The sequence below is a fragment of the Excalfactoria chinensis genome, chromosome 13, assembly GCF_039878825.1.
Source record: "Excalfactoria chinensis isolate bCotChi1 chromosome 13, bCotChi1.hap2, whole genome shotgun sequence".
In the NCBI taxonomy this organism is placed as follows: domain Eukaryota; kingdom Metazoa; phylum Chordata; class Aves; order Galliformes; family Phasianidae; genus Excalfactoria; species Excalfactoria chinensis.
Genome location: NC_092837.1, coordinates 7,580,365 through 7,604,123, shown reverse-complemented (window position 1 = coordinate 7,604,123; position 23,759 = coordinate 7,580,365). Strand labels below are relative to the sequence as shown.

At 45.2% G+C, this 23,759-nt stretch overlaps 1 protein-coding gene across 3 annotated transcripts in view; it reads right to left on the bottom strand.

Moving 5' to 3' along the window:
• Window positions 1–1,191: 1,191 nt before the first annotated feature.
• Window positions 1,192–23,759, bottom strand: part of SLIT3 (slit guidance ligand 3) — a 433,663-nt gene continuing 411,095 nt past the window's right edge. For all 3 annotated transcript variants that reach the window (XM_072348011.1, XM_072348012.1, XM_072348010.1), the window contains 6 exons: window positions 21,524–21,764; window positions 20,838–20,968; window positions 8,973–9,127; window positions 6,965–7,250; window positions 5,633–5,841; window positions 1,192–4,555 (listed from right to left, as the gene is read on the bottom strand). In XM_072348011.1, the coding sequence (XP_072204112.1) occupies window positions 4,317–4,555; window positions 5,633–5,841; window positions 6,965–7,250; window positions 8,973–9,127; window positions 20,838–20,968; window positions 21,524–21,764 (1,261 nt within the window). In that variant the 3' untranslated portion in view covers window positions 1,192–4,316. The remainder of the gene's footprint in view (window positions 4,556–5,632; window positions 5,842–6,964; window positions 7,251–8,972; window positions 9,128–20,837; window positions 20,969–21,523; window positions 21,765–23,759) is intronic.

The window sequence follows — 23,759 nt, the reverse complement described above, 5'->3', positions numbered from 1 at the left end:
ACGCCGCGCCACGCACGCCGGGAGCCGCGGCCCGCCCTCAGCCGCCGTCACCCCACGGCCGTGCAGCCAATCAGAGAGCGCCGCCGGCGGCTGCTGCGGGACAGCGCTTCGATGGCGCGGTGCCGTCGGGTGGTGCGCGATGGCGGGATGCAGGGCGGTTCGGGCGGGATGCCCGCTGAGCTGCTGGGACCGCGGTGTGTGCTGGGCGTCGTCGTGAGAAACAACGTGCCAAAGGCCTTCCTTGTCCATTAAGTGCAGTTCTCCCGGCCGTTACCACACCGCCTCCATTACCGCGTGCTCCAATGTCTGAATCCGGACAGCTTGCCCCGAAGCTTTCTCCTTGCTGAGCTCTGTTTGCCCCGGGGAAGCTCAGTGCGTGGCACAGCTGAGCGCTCGCACCTTCCCCTCATTGCTGCACCTCCGCAAACTCTGCTCAGTTGTTTCCCCGCAGGGAAGTTCTGCCGTGGTTTTTCTGTTGCGACAGAATTCGTAACCGAAGCTTTAAACGCCAGTGCCTGAAGGTGAGGAGCTCCGTGTTTGAAACGAGCGTTTCAGAACAAGGCTTCGGCCTCACTGAGAGCAGGTTTCATGTCTTATCTGCCTCGTGGTAATTCTTGTCTATTTCCCTGTTACACACCAGGCAGTTTCCAATGGCGATGCTAAGGAAACAGAACCCTGCCCTGGTCAAGCACCTACTGACCTTAAGCCATTGTGATGAAATGTGTTTCTTAGTTCTTTCTTTTTCTGCCTCTGTAGAGACATTCCTGCACTGAGCTGGGCCTGGATCGGCAGGCTGCGGGTCTCGGTGCTGGAGACAAGGCGGTGCTGAGGGGTGGAGGAGCAGGGATGGGATCCCAGCAGCCTGGAGCTGCATGCAGGGTCTGGACTCCCTGTCCTTCACCGCAGGCCTTTTAAAATCAGGTTAAAAACAAGCATTTCATTGAAGAAAATGCTCAAAAATGACGTGGCTTAAATTCATCTGTGTGTGTAAGACTACTAAAAACACCCGAGGCTGTTACCACTCGTGACAGTGTCTGAGCAAACTGCAGCCACGTTCAGACTGCAGCTACCCAGAGGAACTCGCCATCCCGTCACTTTCTCTGAGCTGCTTCACTGCTGCTAAACTCTAAATGGACCCCCAGCACCTCGAATGCAGAGAGAAATAACCCGCACCACGACGTAAGGTGTGTTACAATCTTCCATAACCCAACAATTTATTTAAACTTACATCACAATGAGAATCGATTAATAACATACATCAGTTCACACCAGTCTGCATCGCCGGATTTTAAGGGTTAGCATCTTTCTTCACTTTATATTAAAACTTTATAGAGGTAAAAACTCCCGCACTGTACCCACAGTAGTTGAAATCCATTGTAAAGTTAGGCAGGTTACAGAGGAGCTTTCAGAGCTAATTACACTTCAGTTAACCTCACATTTTTTTGGCACATCTGAATGCTTTTTATTTTCTCCTTAGCATAAAATAGTTCTGTAGCAAGTCATAGACTCATTGACATAAAGCATCACTATCCAATGACAAGTGCTGCTGAAAAGCATACAAAAATTGCATCATTTGGTTACAAAATAGGTATTTCTTTATCCCAACGCTTAGCATCGAGATGCTGTGATAGAAAATGGCTGGGAAGAAGGCCAGCTGAGCTGCTGCTGGTCCCTTTGCTGCAAAGCATTGGTTAAATGAATCCCAGAGTGCTCAGCAACAAGGTATTGATGGCTTTTGCCTTGCCAGTCAAGGTCATTCCTCTAAAGCACCCCCAGGCAGGTGTGAGGCCACAAGTACACCTTAACTTCTCTCATATGAATGCGCTGCTGCTCATGAAACAAAGCAAACAAATGTGTAGTTAGTGTTCAAGAGGGACAGCGTTTCTTCAGGCCTTGGCTGCTTGGTGGCTGCAAGTTGTGGAGCAAACAGCAGCCTTGTAACCGCTGCCCAGCTGAATGCTTCTGTACAGCAGAACAGCAGCAGCTCCTTCAGAAATTAACGTGCATGATGTTAGCGTTAATGAAACACCAGTGGCAGTGGTGTGCAGGCACTTCTCTGTGCAGCCAGCTGCAGTTCCCTGCGTGAAGTTTTAAATCTGCAGACTGTAGGTTTGGCTGATTTCTGTTGTACACCATTGGAGCTGCTTTGGGAATCTGACAAAATAAAAAGGAGTCCAGGGTATTTGCCAGCAGGGTTAGTTTTCCCCTGGCTCTTGAACCATACTGTTTCAATCAGACTTTGGCACATTTAACTAGAGATTGTTTTATATTTCAATGATTGCAGGCCCCTCATACCGGTACTTGTTTGAAGAGAATGCTAATGCATTGATTATATCCCTTCTGCTCCAGCTGCTCTGGTAGTGACAGAGAAATTTGGATCAACTGCTGCAGTTAAGGGAAGAGTTCAGTAGCAGAAGAGTGCTAAGCATGTTGCAGCTTTTTGGTTGGGTGATGGCTACGGGATCACTTTAGTTTTAGCAAGAAATAAACATCTGTACTTTGCATGGCAGGATTCCATTCTGTGGATCTTTCCAAAGACTCATTCAAACAAAAGCCCCATTTGCTTCATTCATTCTCCTACCCATTGGCTATTGAAGCCTATGAGCTGAAATCTCTGTGGTGAGACTGAGTGTTCCCAAAAGGGGCTTTTGGCTGCTAAAGTCACCTCTGACTTTACCTCTCTTAGAGAAATTGAAGAAAGCACTGCAATACTTTGTTAAGCCGGGGAAAGAAGGAAATTACACTGATAATGGAACAGTTACAGATGTTTGAAATTGATAGTAAGAGAAAATTCAAGGTATCTGTGATACTCTTTGCACGTACCTACTGACCCTGAAAGGCAGCCCTGCCAAAAACCCTCCAAAAATCAAACTTCCTCCCAAAGAGTCGCTTTTTGTTCCACATTCACAGTGAGAATTTATCCCTGCATTGACTTTGCTTCCTATTCAGCATTTGCTCTGAACGCAGCTGAAGTTACTGGGAGCCCTTTGGGAGAAACAAGTGCAGGATATATAAAATAGTGCAGATGGAAAAGCTTTGGCTGGATCGGTCAGTCTGCACCAAATGTGAGAATGGAATGTGATGTAGCTATGAATGTCTCCTGTCCCTATGCAGAGAAGAGAGTGCTGCTAAGATCAACAAGTATTGGCTGTGTAACTTCACAAGGACATAGTGCAACTTCTGCTCATTCAAAAAGCTGTGGAAAGGCAGCCAGCTGCTTGGGACTGGTGCTGATGAACCAGCAGCTACAGACCAGCTTACACCCATGGCTGAAGTGACACTGAGAGTCAAAGCCATTTTGCCTCAGGTACGTTCTGGCTCCTGCACCACTTTCATGCTCTTTATGACCTTTGCACGTTACAATGTCAAGGCATGACAAATTTAGTAGCAGTGCATTCCTTATATTTCATATACAAAAAAGGGCTCAAGGCTCGGAGCAAGAAGGCACAAACCTGGGAAATAACATAGCTGAGGAATTAACACAAAACTATTACATCATTAATTAGGCATTACTTAGCACTTATTTCACTTTTTGCCCCCAAATTTCCCAAAGCAACATATATTTCCCCACTTTCTTTCCCTTTGTCCCCTTCTTTTGGATAAAGCTGCCTGTGCTCTATAGATACAGTTGCTGAAGAATATATTGTGAACACGGATACATACAACATACACAGCAAAAATGTATTATAGCATTACAATAGTCAGACAACGTTGTTAGCCTTTAGCTACGGCAGTGCTTATAGGGAACCAGTTCAAGAATATCAAGCAGAGCCACTGTACAGGACCAAAGCAGCATCGGCAGTGTTAGGCAGAGCAGGGGACCGAGGGGAGGCTGCTCAGGGTGTGTGGGCAGGCAGGTGGCTGTCAGCGTGGGGATCCGCTTGGGCACCAGACCCAGCCCACAGCCCAGGTGATTTCTTCAGCCCATATCAATTCCGCAGCAGGTCCTTGGAACACCTCGACATCTGTCTGTTGTGCATACATATAAAGTCCCCCCCACATTTCTCCTGTTAGGCTATGTCTTCTTTATAGAATTTTTTTAAATTTTAACTTTTTAATTTTTTTTTTTTCTTACAACTGTTAAAAAAGCTTCATGGTAAAAATAACTCACTATATGATACATATACCCAAAGTGGTGCGATACTTTATATAATAAAAGATGAAAATAGTCACTTTCCATAATAAAAATAAGTTCTATTTTTTGTTTATTTTACAATATACTTAATAATTCTTTTCTTCTTCACTCTGAAAGTAAATAGGTCCCATTTTGATAGCACTTCTGAGTCGATTAAAGTGGCGAGAGGCTGGAGAATGGCTTATGAGCACTTTGAGCAGCCGCACTCCACGTGTCTCTCCAGTTCCTCTGTGAAGGTGGAGCCATCCACGCACTGGAAGAAGTATTTCCTCCTTTTGCTCCGCAGTGGGACGCAGCACTGCCCGCTGCTGCAGCTGCCATGGCATTCCATGCGGGGCACTTTGGAGGCGGTGATGCACGTCGTGTAGCCCTGCTGCTTGCGGACCACTTCTCGAATGATCTCCCCTTGGCAGAGATTCTCTGGTAAGACAACGGAGACGTCAAGGAAGCAACGTTTTTGCTAGATACTCCCCACACATCAGCAGACAGCCCTGTGCATGCAATGATACTCAGGGCAAGCAGATGCCGTGAGCAGAACCGTAATCTTTTACTGCTTTGTACCTGCCATCAAAACAGAGCTTGTGTTACACAAATGTGCAATATCCGGCACAAGGCAGAGGCCACGCAGGCCTGATGGCTTTGATCAGCAGTTCTGGAAGTGCTTTAATGAATATTGAGTGTTGAATCCTGCAACGCTCCTGCAAAATGCAGGTTAGTTTTACTATGTCTGTTTCACAGGATCAGAGGTCAGCCTGCTCTGTGTGACATTGGCCATCTAGAGTACCTGAAAATGCCTATGCTGGGGTGCAGTCACTTTGTCACAGGCAAATCCATTTTAGTGAGACTGCATATGATCTTGATATGATAACTTGGAAAGTCTGTAGTTCACAGAAGAGGGACAACAATAATACAAACCAACTCCTTCCTTCTCTACAGGAAGGAATGAAGGCAGAAGGGATGAAGTTACAGCTCACAGATTTGCCAGTGAGTGTTTTCAGCTCATGGCAGAAGAGGTGCACCCAGTGTGAGCTGTGGGATGCCCCAGGAAACCTGTCCTGCTGCACCAGCGGGAGTGAGCTGGGAATCTTCACTGCCACTTCAAACAGGACCTCCTGCCTTCTAGTCCCTCATCTTGTTCTCTACAAAAACCCTCGTGTAACACCTCCTTTCCCAGCACTGCTGACTGATCACTGTTCAGGGAAAGCCTCACAACAACGTCCCCTTTAAACATCCTTACAGAATCTTGCAAGCAGCAAACCTTGAGGATTCAAGAGACAGACAATAAAACTCTTTCTACAGATGTCCCCTTTCCATATGCTTAGATTGTAGTGGCTCTTTTCTCCTCCCTAAGTCGCTCTGTAAAGGCCAACTTACCTTTATCTTTCTTATTATTTGCCATTTACTCCCAAATACAAGTTACATGAAAGAGAGGTGAAAAGAAAGATGTAAAACAGAAGCATAGCAGACCAACATCCTGGTCCTTGTGGCCAAGCATACCTCTGTCACAGTAGTCTCCGCTATAGTTGGGATCACATTCACAGTAGGGTTCCCCATGCTCAGAAATCTTACACTGCCCATGGTTGCATTTCAAAACCCTGCAGGGGTTTGAGGAGTTGTTCTTCTTGTCACAGTACATGCCTGTGTAGCCTTCCATGCATTTACAGGTGTAAGCAACATTGGCTGCCACGCACTTCCCATGCAGACACCTGGAGAAAGAGAAGTGTTTAGATGCTGAAGTTCCTCTTCCCAGGGATATTTACGTTCACATTTTGACATTTCTGCCTAATTAAACCCAGGACAGTAATCCAAGAAATAGCAGATCAGTGCCAAACACACTGAAGAAACTGTCCAATCACAACAGCCTCACTTGGGTCTCCGAGGGTTTGTTTACTTCAGTATTCCCACCTTCAGTCTGTAATCTATCAGATGCTTCTCAGCACATCCCAGGGTAGTACTTTGCAGAATTAGACCCAAAAGCAAGTTTAAAACAGTTCCTCTGCAAGTTATATTTGGGCCCTCACTGACCAGAGTGATTATTTACCGTGTCAATTTACCTGTCAAAAGCATGTGCTTCTATAAAGCCCCTTCCAAAGATAGCGCAACCAAAGTAGCTCCTAAAACCAGAGTACTTCCATCTGCTTATGAAACAGCACTGAACCACGCAGACTGCTGGTCTGCCTGGGGCTGTTTCCTTATGTACTTGCCATAAGTAAGCTATTCATCCGGTGTTTCTGATGGAGATGTGGTTATTCTTGAGCCTTTGAACTGTGACTGCTTTATAGTCATACTGCCTTCACATGCAACACCATGCTACTCTTTAAACTTGCACTTTAAAGGGGTGTTTCAGAATGTAATATTTCATTCAGCTATTTATGAAATTCAAACTGTTCACAACAGACTGCATAACAGGCTTCAGGGAGTTAACTCAAATTCCCTGTCCAGAGCTGCTGTGAGCATATCACTACAGTGCAAACCTGCCTCTTGTGGCTGGCTGTGCTCTGGATACATGTATGCACTCACTGCCTCAGAGGTAATGCACAACCATTAACAGATGTTTTTATACTTTAATGTGTAAAGTTATAGCTGAAAGTAAAGCCTGCAGTATAAACGACTTAGCTCCTCTATGAGAATGAGGTCATTTGGAGAGTGACCAGCATCAAAACAAGGCAGGAAAATTGAACAGCGCCACAGACACCGACTCGCACTGTCACTAATTCATGTGGGAACCCAGTGCCTCCAAAAGCACTCACACGTGTTTTACAAGATGAAATGAGAACATGCAATAGCTGTAAAGCTTCTGCCCTCCCATCAGCATTCATTCAAGCTTACTTGTGGTTAAGACATGGGTCTCCAATTTCCTGGTCACACAGGGGGCCTGTCCAGCCTGGGTGACATTCACAAACCACACTTGCTTTTTCCAGGGATCGGCAAATGCCGTGCTTGCAGATGTTACAGGATTTACAGCCAGGAAGGACTCCTATTGACTGCTGTGGTAAATCCTTGAAATCCTGTAGCTCGTTATTGATGCGAACATCGTGAATACATCCATGAAAGCCATTTGGTGTCTTATCTGCACCCTGGCGCAGTGAAGATAATCCAGTAGAGGTCGGGATCCCTTCAGATAAAAGAAGAAAAAGGGAAAGCTTGCTCACAGCTACAACGATAGTATATAAATTATAATAGCTAACATTTCTTTTGCCTCAGCACCTTGCAACCTTTAAAGAAGTGATGTGCACGGCACCTTTGTAAGGCAGCGCAGCTGCATTGTCCTCATTCTGGAAATGCAAAGGAAGATAAATAAAATCACTTGTCCAGCTTACGTAGGAAATATATTATAAAGAAAAGGGGGAAAAGAAGCTCAGATCTTTGGCGGACAGCCATGTATTCTTGTCCTTAGATAATGCTCCTTCTGCCTACAGTTCAATAGCAATTATCCTTCTGAAAGGTGGGAATGTTTTTGCTTGTCAGTCAGTAGCTACAACCTCTGGGATACAAAATATAGTTACCATTATTCAACCATCAAGTTAAGGGGTGCAACCCATCAAAACTTGCTCAGGAGACATCTAGAGACAGAGAACAGCGTATGAGGAGGCCAGGCAACAAGGTGGGAATCTCTTTAGTTGAATAAGAGACAGAAATTATGATGGCCTCAAGGGCAGATCATCAGACTCTTGAATAACCTGTGGCAGATCATCTTTGATGCACAGTGCTCTTGAATAACCTGTGACATTGTTAACAGAAACCAATTATAAAAGTTCAGCTCTGTAAAAAGCAAGATCAGCCAGCTTTCTGATTTACAAGAGCAATATTCAGGCTTCTTTTAGAAAAGGGTTATTAAAAGGAATTGTTTATAAAAGGCTTAACCAGCACCAAATGGTCAAGTGGTTTCTACTATTGACTTACAAGATCTGCTCAGAAAAAGCTTACAGAATAGATTTTTTTAGTCTGTTTTCATTCTGCTGAGTTTTGTATTTAGAATAGGCTGTCTAAAGAAAAAAAAAAAACAACAACTCCACATCACAGAAAATGGGAGATTTCAACATTCATTCCAGAATGGAACTGGTGGGGGTCTGGCACAAATAAATCCATCAGTCTCTAATGCCCAGACACCTCATTGCTGGGATACTCTGATTCTGAGCATCTGCTTTCCACGCTATGTGGCCCCAGAAAGTATGTCCTGAATGGGAAAAAACTTTTCAACAGAAGTTTGGTCAATTCTAAAATCTCAAACGTTGTTCTGGCATCAGTTTCCAATGAGAAAACTGTTAGCCAAGAAGTTTTTAGTCAGCTTGTGTGTTAATACTGTTTGGAGAATATGATCTTTTCTTCTCCCCCCAGCTTTTAAACCTCTATAAAGTTTACAGCAGAAAAACACTTCATTTACAGTATGTATAAACCTACTGATGTCTGATTTGCTTCTCTGCAGTGATTCTCTGCACTTCCATCATATTCTTCACCATGAGGTTTTACTGCCAGCAAGTTCTGAAAGCTTTAGAAATGACCAACTGATCACTCTGGTAATGGCCACTGACCAGAGGCTGCTGGTGCCCTGCTCAGGTTAACTTCCCTGGTCTGGCATGTGGCTTCGTGCTGGCCATGCAGTGGGATGCTAACGAAATACAAAGAATGAAATGGAGAAGCAGCCTCTGGCAGAGAAGTTCAAAACCTCTTGTTTCCTCCCAGCCAGAGAGTCCTTTCCATGGGACTGAACATGATTTGCTTCTGAGGGAGTTCCCTGAGAATTATTATTGTTATTTTTAACAAGCCTCTCTTCTTTTTGCTTTTTTTTTAAGAAAAAGATTTTTAACATGTCAAAGTCCAGAGCAACCCGGTGTACCTCCAATGTAGAGCGGTGTGTTGAGGCTGACAGAAGACTGTTTCTGCAGTTTTCCAAGGCTCTTGGGAGTCCCCTTGTCCACCACCAGATTCAGAGTTTGATTCAGCATCACAAGTTCCACACTATGAAACTGCCCATCATTTACAGTTTCCACACTAAAAACAAAAGAGAGAATTAGATGGTGTTAACAGTGATCTGCCTATGCTTCTGTTACACCTTGCAAAGTGCTGTCCCCGTTCCAAGCACCTTTATTGCCATTGTCTTTGATGTTTCTTCCAGCACAAGCCACTGCATTGCAAGTTCTAAACATTGCTGATGTCTGATTTGAGACGGCAGAGTGTCTGTATCTACGTAACAGTGGAGAGGAATGCTTCTTGCTGCCTCTGAGGGTTGTGTCCACCCAGGAAACTGTTTCACAACTTGTGCTTACACGTGTTCCACTTACAGTGTACCCATTAACCCTCACTACTGTCCTGCAAAGCCAGGACAGCAACTACTGCAGCTGCGTTTCCCAGGGCATAAGAGCAGAAGTGTGGACCCACGGTATATTGGCTTTGGTGGCAAAGCTAATGAAGGGTTCCCATTTTCTAGTCATAGCTTGCTGCCCTTCTGTCACACTGCTTGGTGCCCCACTGCAAGCCCAGTTATTCCTCTATGGTTAGTTTAAACTCAAATTATTTTGCAAAGGCAGCAAGGGACTGCAGTTAGGGGCAAGAGACAGCAGGGGCTTCAGAAACCATGATTTCCTTACAGAGCCAAACTATCCTTTAACTAAAATAAACTGCTCTCACACACTGTGGTGTCAACCCTCCCCAAACCTGTGAGCCCCTTGCCTAATTGCCTCCTAAGTGAAACTCAGAAATCTGACACTGCTTTGCTGGCAATCCAGATTTGAGATTGCTCCGTAAGTGGTACGTATCATTAAAACAAAAACCAGTAAGTTTAAAGAATGGGCTTTACTCCTTCCAATGGCCCATGTGCTCAGCATCCTCCCTGTGTTACAAGTTCACAGGTCAGATTCCTTTCAGGTATTCTGCAAACCTGCAGTGCAGATGTGCAGGTCTTAGAGCTCCTTGGCCAGATTTTCCTTACCATCAGTGAAGAGGAACAGAACACTGAGGAGTGACCCACCTCTAAAGAGGAATCGCCTTGTAGATCTGTCCACTTCCCAACCCATCTGACATGCTGCTGTCTATCCTTAGGGTCCTGTCCTGCATACTGATATGCAGGGGAGCAGTAGCATGGGTAGAGGTAAGAGCCAAGGACATACACGGGATGTACTGCCACAGGCTGCGTACCCTGCAGAGCACACCTAGGTATGCTGTGCTGGGGCCCACCCTCCTGGCACTGCTCTATGGACTGACAGCTCCAGTACGTTTGAAACCAGCTGGTCTGAGCTTGCTATCCAGATATTCCTGAATTCTGCTAAGAATGTGGCAAATATCTGCCATGTTACGAGGAACAGCTGTGTAGTAACAGCGCTGACTGGATGATCCCGTGCACCCCCTGCATGCCTCACTGCTGTGTTGCAATGCTTAATTCACATGTATGAAGCACTGGGACTTTCAGCGCAGCTGAAAGGTGCTGGATACATGGAAGTACACGTTAACAACTGTTACTTTATGCAGCAGTGCCAACGAAAGGCAGAACAGCCCAAAGCTGCACTGTGATAGTCGAGCCCCAGATGGGATGGATGGCTTCAGGATAGACGGATTTCTGGCAGGATGGGTTTCTGGAGCCAACACACAGAGCTGTGCCACTATCTGAGCAGGGCCACGCCGTGGCCATTTATCAGAGGACAGAACTATCACATCTGGCAGTGCTGCCTGTTCCCCGGGCCAGGATTTCACAGGCATTAATCAACCACTGCTCTGCAGCGAGTGCTTCTCCCAGATCGTGCGGAGGGCCCTAAAAGAGGCAAACAAACGGCTGTGTGTCCTGGCGGCAGCAGCGGCTGCACCATGTGGCCTCTCAGCACGTGCGGGCAGCACGGCTCGCTGGGACCGAGCGTGTCCCCACCTCTGGGTACGCGTGGGCACGCACGGCTGAGTGCTGCAGTTCCGACTTCAGCTCACAGCCCCACTCAGCCGTCTGGGTCCGCCGGAGACAGTGGCTTGGCCGCAGATGAAGGGCAGAAAGCCACAGGCGCAGAGCAAAGCTCCACACGCCGTTCGCAGCACAAACTCGCAGCGCTCGGCTCTTTTACCGGAGGCTTCTGCCCGACCCAGCTCTCTGCAAGGCTTCCCTTCACATCTGAACCGAATTCTCGCCGTGGGTCGGTCGGCCGTACAGCCCTCGTCCCGCAGCAACGACCCTCGGGGTCGGGGATCGCCGCCATCGCGGCCTCGTGAGGACGCCACGAGGGGGCGCCGCAGCCCCGCGGAACGCGCTCGGCCTCGCGCTGCCCCGTGCCGGCTCGGGCCGGGATGGCCTCGCGGCGCCCCTCGCAGCGCTGTGGCTGTTTGCTTCCAGAACTGCGCCGTTACTTTCTCCCAGCGCCCCCCGTTGGCTCTTTTCCCCACGCGCACCAAATCGCTGCGCTCAGCACTGCGAGACCCGCGCCGGGAGCTGCGGTCCGGCAGCGCTCGGAGCTCTGCGCAGCTCGGGCTGAGCGCTGCGCGGTGCTGTGCTCGGCCGCTGGGGACAGGCAAGAGCTTCTCAAGGGGTCTGACAACGGAGCGGGACGGTGTCGGGTTGGTGCTGATAAGAGTCAGTGAGAAAGAGCCCACGGGAGGAAATCAGACTAGAAATTTCAGCCCCCGGATATGGCGCTCAGTTTCTGCTGTCTGGGTAGCTGTGCACAGATGGGAGCTCGGGGCTGTAGGAGACATCAACATCCCATAGTGCAGAGTGACCCCAGCACAACCACTGTATGGCATGGCATGCACAGACAGGGACATGGCCTCCTCCTCAGTCTTCAGAATGTGAGGAAGTGGAGGGAAAAAGGTATTAAATATAAATCCTCAGGGAGTTTGTTTGAGACCTGATTCTCACTCTTATCTTTCATATATTTCTCTTCTTTCTCCCCTCCTCCAGCACCCAAGCACGCACAGATGTTATAAACATGGCTCCCCCTGCTCTAACACACAAGAGGTTTACAGCTGAGCCACTGTAAATACGCCACTGAACAGAAATGCATTGAGGGATTAAAGTGTTCAACCTGTAAAGTTCATTCTTTTCTCTGCCATGTAACACACCTTTAGTGTAAGCAGCAGAAGCAGCAGGGCAGAGAAGTCAAAACAAAAATAGCTCTAAGTATCACAGCAAACCATGTCACCGAGGAAATGCGTAACCATCAATTATGCAAATGAGAACATCAATTCATTAGCTACAGTCTCCAGATTTTCCTGACCTCAGTCTTAATGGGGACATGCCTCATCCAAAGCACAGAACAAAGCAAACAAGAAGATGGTGACTGGGGAGTGAAGGCCATGGGGAACACTGAACTTGGGCTGTCTTTGAAAACATCCAACGTAGAAGGGAATAACCAGAAAGATCTGTCCAAGAGAGCTCAACGAGCACTCAGCACGTGGGAAGAACAGGCACTAAAATCAAGAAACAGCTGGTAGAGCTGCAGGGAAGTACATGGAGACACTACAGATTTGGGAGCTGTGAAACTCCTGTGCTGAGATGACTTCACATGCCGGCAGTGATAGGCTTTCACCTTCTAAGCTACAGCTACCTCCTGCCCTTGGTTCCTGTTATAATCAGTCCCCAGCTTAGAATAGATTTAAACTCCATGGCAACAATGGCAAAACCATAATTGAGTGGTGCTTGTGCTACCTTTACAATAACACATCCCTTCAAGCACTATCATCTCCGGAAGTCAAATAAAAACCACATGTTGAGAAGAAAGCACGAAAAATGCTAATGAAACACAAGACCGGGGAAATAAGAGGTGAAAAATATCTATTAAAGCACTCAAGTTCACTTCCAGCTTCAAACGTATCCCTTTTGTTATGTTCAACCTACATGACTCGGGTGTTAGGTCTCCTAAACTGAGAGCACTCAATGGTTAAGATTTTTCCTTGCTACCTCCATGCTCATGTGCTTGGCTTTATACCTTTTCTCTTACTTGTAACTCTGCAGACCACCCAAACACGCCATCTTTCTCCTCCTGGTGTTTACAGCCCTTAAACACTGGCAGCTGATTACCGTGTCTCCCTTAATGATCATTTGGCCAGGCTATGCATATCTAATTTCCAGTCATAATTCCACTCCTGCAGCACCCCTGCCAGCAGTGAAAGTTATTGTATTACAGACCTTCTAAGGGAAAGGCAAGGACCTTTTTTATACTCCTGCAACACGCAATTAACACAATCCTGACCCCTTTCCGTAGATCATTCATTAAAGGGGCAGATTCATGGCCAGTGTAAGCGCTCCCTGTTTGCAGTGAATTCTCACTGCATCCCTGACATGGGCAGAGGGGCTGACATATCCCTCAAGCCCTTCTGTTGCAGAGTCAAAGCCTGCACCAGCCTCCTGCAGGATCACAACGTCGCTGCAGAGCTGAATGCTTCATTCTGCCGGCTGAGAATTTGTTAAACACAAACGCAAGAGCAATAGGAATAGCCGGAGTGAACTCTGCAAGTCTGAGGCCTCCCTGACTGGGGGTCACAGCGCTTAATGCCTTCCTACCCAGCTCCACCACAACAGCTTGTGCATCGTGGCACACAGTGCACTGCACTGCAACGAGCTGCTGCTTCTCAGTCTCTGTTCTGTAACATGCCTCATGTAAAATAACAAGCCCAGTAAGCACAGTGTAGAAACGATCACATATAGATTCTGCAATGCCACTGGGACTCATTAAATCATTAACCCTTATAAAAGAGCAGCAGGGCCAGTCCCAGCACCCAGCACCACCTCCCCTGGCAAGAGGCATCCCACACGTGGCTGTGGCAGCCCTGCCTGCTGCCAGGACGTGGCACCAAACAGGTGCTGGGGCTTCTCCGGAGCGTCAGGGCCACGTGCTGCTGACAGCAGCTCTGACATTCTACTGGTTATCACAGATCTGTTTCCGATGAGGAAACCCATCAAGCATCTTCACAAAGTCACTTTGCCTGACAAGATACTTTACACCATCTATCCTCTTTTCGGCTCTGGAAACATCAAAGTATCTGCCATTTAGCATCAAGGTCCAGGGCCAATACAGAATACAAGTAAAAGTGTTTCCAATTTGAATGACTGAGGATCAGTTTTTAATCTGAAATCCAAGGCTAAGCCCTAAGAAAATACTGTCTATTCAGACACCTGACAACAGTCAGGAAATGAAATTGTTTCCATCCCATCTGTGGCATCATACTTGCAGCTGTACACATCTCCCACTACAATAAACAAAATCCATTGCTGTCTGACACCTAGAATGGCAGTTGCTTTGCTTTCCTTTTCTAGCAGCACTGGGGCGTGCTGGCAAAGCTGAGGGCGACATTTCTATACTGGGAAGAAGCGCTGAAATAATTGTGCACAGAACTGTGCTGCACCTCCGTGACCATCCTCAGTGCCAGTTCTGCATGCACGTCTTCCAGCAGAGACTGTGTATTGAATCCAGAGCCCGGTGCTTGGAATAAGCAGCATACAGAGCTATCACACATGGCACACACATACACTTTGTGTTACTCGTCATGTTTACAAGGAATTTATAGGCAGAACGAAATAAACTTGTTATATTAGCTTGCTACGTTTCTTGTTGCAAGGCAAAACCCTCACAATTCAAGACAGAAGGCAGCCACTAGTGGATAGGAAGATTCTGAAGTTACTTTGACTAAGACTTGGTTTGCTCCAGCATTATCTGTTATGGGGATACTTCAACTTTCCTCTGAAGTAATCAGTGCTAATCAATGTTGGCAATACACACTGGACTGATGGCCTGTGGGGCAGTAAGAAATGTTTCTTGCCTTCACAAACTGTTTTAATTTTGCCCAAGTTCAACAGGGAGTGCCGAGGGGCAGACATGAACAAACATACCTCTGCCCCAGCCACAGTTGTGGCAGTGCAGCAGTGCTGGTGCTGGCAAAACATCCCACACCAAAGCCACCGTATGTGTATGGTTTAGAAATTAAACTGTGGGTCCACAGCACAGTGTTCTGGGCACTACAATCCAAGGCTGGAAAAGACCTACAAGATCATCCAGTCCAACCGTCCCATGGTATTGCAATGAAGAGAAGGAGGGAGACAGGAGGAGAAAGAGAAATCCTATCATTCTTGCAAGAAATAGTTGAGATTTTAGAAAGAAAAATAAATAATTCAGCTTAATAAGACTTGCCTGCTAAGCCACCAGGCAGCCTGGAGGAGAAAACTTTACTCTTTTTAAGCTTCATTTCAGCAGAAGAAAGCTTCTGAATTCCATGAGAGCAAATATTTGATTCTGAACCAAATGATAAAAGTTGGATGATATTTAAAGATCTTGGCCTTACATCTTCTTTGTCCTACTACGCAAAAATACACGGAAAAATATAGAAATCCACTAAGAAAAACACTTGTCTTTTTTGTCCTGCTCAGATACACCAGAGTCCTTTATAAAGGCAAAAAAGAATTCATCTGTCCTTTGCCTCAGCTCATGCAAAATGTATATTACATTCAAATTTTACAACGTTTGCTGTGCAGGTCTGAGGTTAATGCTGGTCTCGTTCATTATATTTGATGAAAAATCCCTAAGGAGCACATGAGAAAAATAAGGTGTGTGATAGGAAGAATAAAACGAATTGCAAATATCCATAGTTATTAAGAGCTCAGTAATGCCTCATAGAGATCTCTGAAAAACAGTCTATTTTAGAGACCATCCAGAAATATCAAAAAGGAATCCCACGAGGGACAGGCACAGCACAAGCTGCAGATTGTGAAGGTATCAGGAAGAAAAGGGCCATCATACAGTGAGCTCTGCAGAGACTTCTGGTTAAAAAAAAAAGGGGGGGTTTGACAAGCTCTAATAATGATTCAAAGAAGAATTAATGCTTTCACTCCTCCAGCACATTCCTCCCCAGAAGGCAGTGAAGCCTCCAAGGCTTCTTTGCAGATAAGTGACTGCAGCTAAGGAGAGGTGATTACAGAAAAATCCCATCTCCCCCTTCTTTGGTCGATGTGGAAGCTCTTCCATCACTGAGGTAATTGTTCAACCTCAGCACAAGCAGAGTGGAGGAGAAGCCTATGAAATCCGAATACAGGACCAAAATCATTGAGTCAAAATCCCACTTTGGTTCTTTGGGATGGAATTGTCAGGGACCTGCCACGGGGCAGCGAGCTGCTGCCTGCAGAGGCCAGCTGATGTGGAAAAGCATATGCAGGTGGCAGATACTGGGCTAGGAACCTCAGCCACAGCCTGGTGGAGACAGAGTCTCATCCCCTGGGGGACACAGCACATTTCTGAAACACTTCCTTTCTTCTGCTCATTTCTGTACTTTCTGTGCACGAAGAAACAGATTTAATTTGTCATCCCACAGTCATCACGTATGAGGCAGATACAGTAAACTCCCCTGACTTCAGGCTTTGTGCTCTAACCACAAGAACATCCATCTATGCTATGCAGGAATTAGCCAGACCATGAGAACAGCATGACACAATCTGTAAGAAATACTTCTGGTGATATAGCAGTTTTGAAAACAGACTGTGCAAGGACACTTCTACAGAGTAACGTAATGTAATTTGGGCGTAGGCTCTGCAGAAAGACAAACACAATTCATTCTGGTGTTTTCCTGATTGCCTCCTTTTCCACTGCTGTCAGGAAGCCTGTGTGAAAACATGGTTTTACACCAAAGATATCTGCGTCTCTCCCGTTAGCAGTTACAACAACCTGTATGCAACACAATAATCCGGGAACTCTGGAGGAATTTGGTAGTTTCTGTCAAATTTCTGTTTCCTATTTCTATTAGGAAGGATCAATTTAGCATTCAAATCAATGTGACAGTGTGATAGCATAAAACCTATAGTGGAAAAAACACTGTAGGTAAGGTTTTATTTGTGGTTCAAGGAACAGTTGTAGCAGATGACACTGAAAACAGGAAGCTGATAGAGGATACAAAGATACTTATTTCAGTGACTGAAAGCTAAAAGTACAAAAATGCATGGTTTTTGATAATTCATTATATAGAGAGTGATTAAATAGGATAAAAGAAACAACAAGTAGAAATCCTGCTTTACAAATGGATCTTCTGTAACGTGTTTGCTATGAGCTTTAGGAAGCCTTTATTACACAGATTACAAGTGAGGACTTCCTGTAACAATGTGGTCAGGTTTCCTTTTAAAAGGGCACTTTCAATCACTGCATAGTCATGCATGAACTTGTATTTCTTTCTGACTTGATAAATGAGAATGTATTTGAGGTAAACCTTCCCATTGGACATTTGCTGACCTTTATTCTGACTAGAATGAAAGAATGGCTTCTGCTGATAGGACGCTCAGGGATGGCACAAAGCTGCGCCAGGGGACGTTCAGATCAGGTATAATGAATTCTTTTTTACATGAGAGTGGTCAAACACTGGAGCAGGCTTCCTTGTGAGGTAGTTGATCTCCCATGCCTGTCAGCGTTCAAGAAGTCTTGGACAGCTCTCAGTAATGTGCTTTAACATTTGGTTAGCCCTCAAGAGGTCAGGCAATTGGATAGAGGATCTTTGAAGGTCTCTTCCAACTTTTTGCTATACTGCTATGCTAAAAATCCAATGTCAACTGTAACCTTTCCAGTCAAGCATAACATGAATAACATATGTAAAGTAAATCTTAACAATAGAGCAAATTCACCCGGGCTTTTCCAGACTAAATTAGTCCTGTAGTTCTACTTAAATCTGCTCAAAAGACACAGGAACTGATCTGCTCCAAAAGCCAGGGAGCCTGTCCTCACAAAGTAGGTAACATCAACTACTTCTTGGCACACCGGGAATATATATATATATATATATCTGCCACATCTCTGTCCTCAAACATTTTCTTAGGATAATTTGGAGAGGGAGGCCAACTGCAGAATATACTACAGCATGTAAGTTCAGAGCACATGGTGCTGAACTTCACCATGGCAATGTCCTGTTGCATACGTCATCCTTCTAGCACACCTCTCTGAATCATACTGAAAACTGCCATTGCACATGCCATACTTGCTACTAGCTTCCAAACCCATCTGGTAACAGGTTTTTATCTTATCCCTACAGTGTATCATGTGAATTAGCCAAGTACTTTGCTAATTTTACTCTTCTTAACTACTATTAATGAAGCCTGTAGTGGAGATCCTGATGTAGAATTACAGATAATGTGGCTTGCCAGTGATTTCCCACATCCCATCACAGGAGTACCTGAACTAACCAGCAAAACAGCTCAGTTACAACACTGGACCAGGTCAGTCAGCGATTTCCTGCAGCTGTTAACTGGCACAGTTCCCACCAGGCAGTATTTTAACTCTTTTGGCACACGCTTCTGAGGCAAGCAACAGCCAAAACACTGCTCATCTATTCTGGTGAGCGGATCCCTTTGGAGAACAGCAGCTTCTGATATTGCCTGAGAAAATGAACCAAACCGTCTTTCAGCAAACTTCAAAGACAGTCAGTCCACTTTTGCTGAGGATAAGATTTAGATATGGCGTCTAAACAAGAGAGGAAAGTGCAGGAAATAGAGAAGGCAGTTTTACCAATGGCAAGACTAAGATTTGAAAGTTTCTGATTCTCCTAGTAACCTTGTTTTTAATTAAGAAAAAACCCAAACCAAAACAAAGAGGAGTAAATGTAGAAGTTGCAGAGAAGAGATGCTCGGTTTCAAAGGTTTAGATAAAACTGCACCACACAGAATCAGGTATCCATTTCAGTTCAGTGCAATTAAAGTACAGATGAACTCATGAAAGCCAGTTCCAGCCTCTAAAACATCCAGAAAGAATTAGTGAAACAGCTTAGAAATGATGGCTAATGCCTTAATAATGGAAATGACTGCCCATTGTCCAAGCTGCTGAAAGAAATATGGGATTTTCCCCTTTTGGGGGGTTTTTCTTGTGAAAACCCAAGGCCAGGCTGGAAGTTACCTAGTCAAACACAGCTTATGCCCTTAGCTAAAAGTCAAACAAAATATACAGGCAGGTCAAACCAGATCCATTCACACCTTCTACCCTTAAGTCCTCAGGGAGAAGCAGCTTTCCTCCTGCTTCCTCAGTCCTTAAGGAAAACACATCTCTTAATCTATTTAGAGGCCCTTCTTGACATTCTTTGGCTGTAGTTTTTCTCAATCGACCTAATCTTTTCCCATCAAGCTCCATGCTAATCCCATTTTGCTCCACTCCTTCAACTAATAAAAGATTAGAGTGACATTTCAGAAAGGGCATCGCATTAAGCAGCTACTTCCCCATCTCAACAGATCACACGGTACAAAATGCAGTGAACAGGCCATTAATCTTATGTTAATGAGGAGCCAGTCTGAATGGAGACCTCCTCCTTGATCAATATGAAGGGCGCAGTAATAATGAGGACTCTGCCACTTGCCATCTCTGGGAGCTTCGCCAGAAGGCAGCAGATCTGTAAGGCGTCACTGATGGTGGCAACAGCTCTTGTCACCACACCACTCTGTCCGTGACAACAGAGAGCAAGCATCCATGCTGGTCTGTCACCTCATGTGCTTCCCACACACAATAAGCTTTTCTATGTTCTAATTAGCGGTGTAAAACTGTTTAACAACTTTGGCTTTGCTCTAACACAAAATCAATTAGGATTAGCAGCCACACATAGGGAAATTTTTCACACCTGTCCAAGCCAGTCAAAGTCACTAAGAAACCACTTTCTTCATTCCTATAGTGGACAAACCATTGTTCTTTCTGATGACATTCCTACATTGGGATTATCCAACTTCTTATTATAAAGAATTGTCTTGTTTTCTTAAATATATCACTGCTCTCCTTAAAGAAAACTCCACACAGCTGCCATGCTTGGGTAGACTGAAGCTTTATCAAGTGCTGAGAAAACTTTTCAGTAGAAGTTTTCTTCTAAGACAGGGAAAATCATGGTCAGTCTTAGTGCCATCCACTGGCACTCACTCTATTAGAATGGTTTTTCCTAGAGAGTGAGGAAGGCTAAGAAATCCACCTCTTTTGCATGCATGCTGCAAAGGAACTGCAATGAACTAACTGGACTTTGTGTGAACACAGCCACATGTTTACACAGAATAAACTGGAGCATCACAGCTCAAAAATAATCAGAAGACGGTTAACCTAGGGAGAGGTCTGCTGAAAGGTATGCTGGAAGACATGAGTAGCATGCCTCTCTTTCCCTTGCTGCATGGGCCTTGCTTTTACATTTGTTTGTTTTGTTTTGTTTTGTTTTTTTCTCATGACTAATAAATAAAAGCTGTGGATTTGGTATCCCCAGAAGTCAAGTGTCTGAAGGTGAAAATGCTCTGTAAGTCTACCTATGTAACTGGTGTTCTCTCATGGTTTGCATGGTTACTACTGATACAGTTAAGAGATCTTCTAAAAACATTTCCTTGTAGAGGAATTCAGCTCTTCTCCTCCTATTTTGAAATGGTCTCATCCTGCCCTTGCACAGCTACTGTTCTGTCCCAGTACAGAAAGTTAATGCTCAATATCAGTATCAGAGAAACAGATTATGTGGAACTATTTCAAGGAAAACATTCATTAGATACTAAATCCATGCAGTAAATGAGAAACCACAACAATTTTCTGCATTTGCCATCAGACATAATATCACCAGCATTACCTACAGAAGACAAATTTTAACCATGCAGCCTCCAATTAAGGCTTTGTTCTGATTTTCCTGTCTAATTGCATACAGTAAATAGATGCAGTGGTGTAAAATAAAGGATTCTTCTTTCATGCTTATTTCCTAGAAAAATCCTGCCTTTCTATCTTTATTTAGAAATAAACTGTCTTGGAAAAGCTTAGATTCTTACCTATATACTGTGGTAGGTGGAGAATTCAGTGTGTCATAGATGAGTCTCACATGTCCCTGGTACAGCTCCAGAGCCAAAGGATCGTTGTCTCCTTTGTACAACAAGATGCCATTGTCCTTGTCTGTTGCTACCTGCAAAACATTAATAACCAGATAAGGTTTCTTGAGAATGATTAAAATGGAAACAATAAACCTACATTAAAAATCACAACTAAATCATATACGCAATTCAAATGTGATTTAATAGAGCATATATATGAGCAACAATGAAAGCAAGAACCATGAAACACAGAAAGGTCTTGGTGACAATGAGTGGGTTCATACGCAAACATGTTGGAAGGCTCCCTTGTCTCAGATAAGCAAGAGTTTTCAAGTGAAAGCTGCAATATATTTGAACCCTGATGATGGAATGTAGCCGCACTTTTGGTGAGACACTAACAAATGTATTTCTTAATAAACTGGTATTTTAGAAAATCACCTTCAATTGCAATGAATTTCAGCAAAATCACATACTGTCTATGAATATGAAGAAGGTCAACTCAAGTTATTAGCAAGTCCTGCTGCATTCAAATGGGAAATTTTGAGAGTCAGGAGAGAACAGAACAGCCTTCAGCTGTCAGGCTTTGTGGATGCAGATACATTATTTCTCATCAAAAGCACCAGCAACAGATACTCTGCATGACGTACCTGGAGGGAAATGTTTGCCTGAGGGCGAATTTTGGCTGATGGCAACTCCACATAGGAATCCTTCCCAACAAAGTTCACTGTGATGAGTTTCTCACACTTCTGCCCAGCAAAGCCAGCAAGACAGCGGCAGACGGGCTCCTGGTGTGCGACGATGCACTGGGCCCCGTTCTGGCACTCATAGTTATCACATGGGCTCGTCTGGAGCAGAACCATCGGTGGAGGAGTTTCACAGAAAAGTCCACTGTAGAAAGTAAGGTGAAGAAAAAGCAGCTTCATTTATCCCAACTTTTTGTATGGAAGAAAACATTTTCAGATGCTGACATTACAATACTACTGTGGTATAATAACAAGATTCAGCTACCATGTGCCAGCTTTACTGTGTGAGAGCTGTACAGCATCACGCTGTACAGAAATCCCCATGCTGGGTTTGTATGAGCCAATTCAAATACTGAAAACAATTCGTTCTGCACTTTGCACTGGTTATCTAGCTCTGCAAGGTACAGCAGTCTGTCTCAAATAGCTTCCATACCACACTGTGCCGTGCAGATGTTCCCACAAAAACAGAGCCATTTAAACCCAAACCTGAGCTCAGCCCACCTGCTCTCCCTGCTATCCAAAACGTGCAGCATTCCTCAGCCAAAAATCCCTGTCCTAGGCTTTGTGACTTGAGTCTATTGCTGGTGTTTTAAATGGCACACAAAGGGAAATCCTCTATTCTTAGCATCTCTTACAGTCTCCTCACTTGCTTTACTGCATACCAGAGAGCACAAAATCAACAGATGGGCAATGGCTAAAAATTCTCAGAGGCACCGATACTGTGCTGTTCTCTGGGCAGTTTCCCTGCACTGGTTGTTTCTGACAGCAGTGGGATTATTAACTTTATTTTAGCTGAGTTTGTAGTTGGCAACATTGCAGACCAGAAAAATGAAAAGGAAAGGACCTCCCAGTGTTGGAGGTAGGAAAGCCAAGTGCCCAGTCCGAGCACTTGTGAACACAAGTTAAATTCAGACCTGGAGGAAAGTACTATGGTTTGGTCTTAATGATACAAGAGGCCGTATCATTACGATACAAGCCAAACCCACATATAGTAGCTTCTGAGCTCCAAGGCTCCCAGGAGCAGCACTGGCTCCGTCCCCAGGCCGCGCACTTCACAGGTTATTTGCTTTCTACAATAGACTGGAATGACTCAACTGCAGTTAAATATTGACATCAGCAGAGAAGCAGTGGGGAAAAGGGAAAAAAATGTAAAAAGCTGCAGTCATCTTTCACAGTGATATCATGCGTCAGACTGAACTGCAGGAAGTAATGGGGAACCTCCGCCTAGCACAGCCACTGGGCTGCCACAGCCTGTAGGCCCTGCAGTGCGGCCACGCTCGCAGCACACATACCCTGCACTTATGGGGCACCCCGACATTTCTCCTTACAAGGTGCCTTCTAAACCCAGCGAATCCATTTAGTACTGTTGAGAGAACATAAACTCTCTGCACTGAGTTCTGTGACTGCTTGAAAATGTGCAGACAACAAAATGATGAAAAATTGCTGCCTGGGGAGCAGGGAGAGCGCGTCAGGCAGTGCTGGGGAGCAGCGCGGGGTGGCTGCGGGCTCCAGCTCTCCATGCTCCATAGTAGCGGGACAGGCAGCTTTCCAGGAGAGGATTGTGGCAGACACATTCCTTCAGTGAATAACCCCTCAGCACAGTCTTGGAGCAGTGAAATCCCACTTGTCCCACTAGGAATTTCCTGCCATTCAAGGGAATGTGGAATAATAGCACTCTTAGAAAAACAAAGCAGAAGGTGCCAAAAACCTCACTTCTCTCCAGTAAAGCAGGTGAGATGTGGACGCTCAGTGAATTTCTAGGCAATCTTCCTAGATGCTATTAGAACAGAAACCTAAACCATAATCCCACAGTACATAGTACCAATACTAGATGTGCAAGAACAGCAAATAAAGCAGCAATCTTGCTTATCCAGAACCTGCTGCTTCTGAAACAGAAGGACCTGGAGATGGCTGCTTTCCTTTTCATATCTTCTGATATCTTTCTGATGTAAGTACCATGGCCCTGTCTAAAGAACTGTTGGCATGGCATAAGTGTCCAACCCTGTCTCTGCCCCTATTCTCACAACCCACACTGCCCTCTGGTCTGCCTCTGGGCAACTTTTTGTATCATACACAAGAAAGAGAAATGCACAATGAAATACAGATGGAATAAAGTCTGAATTGCACCAAAAGCAGTGCA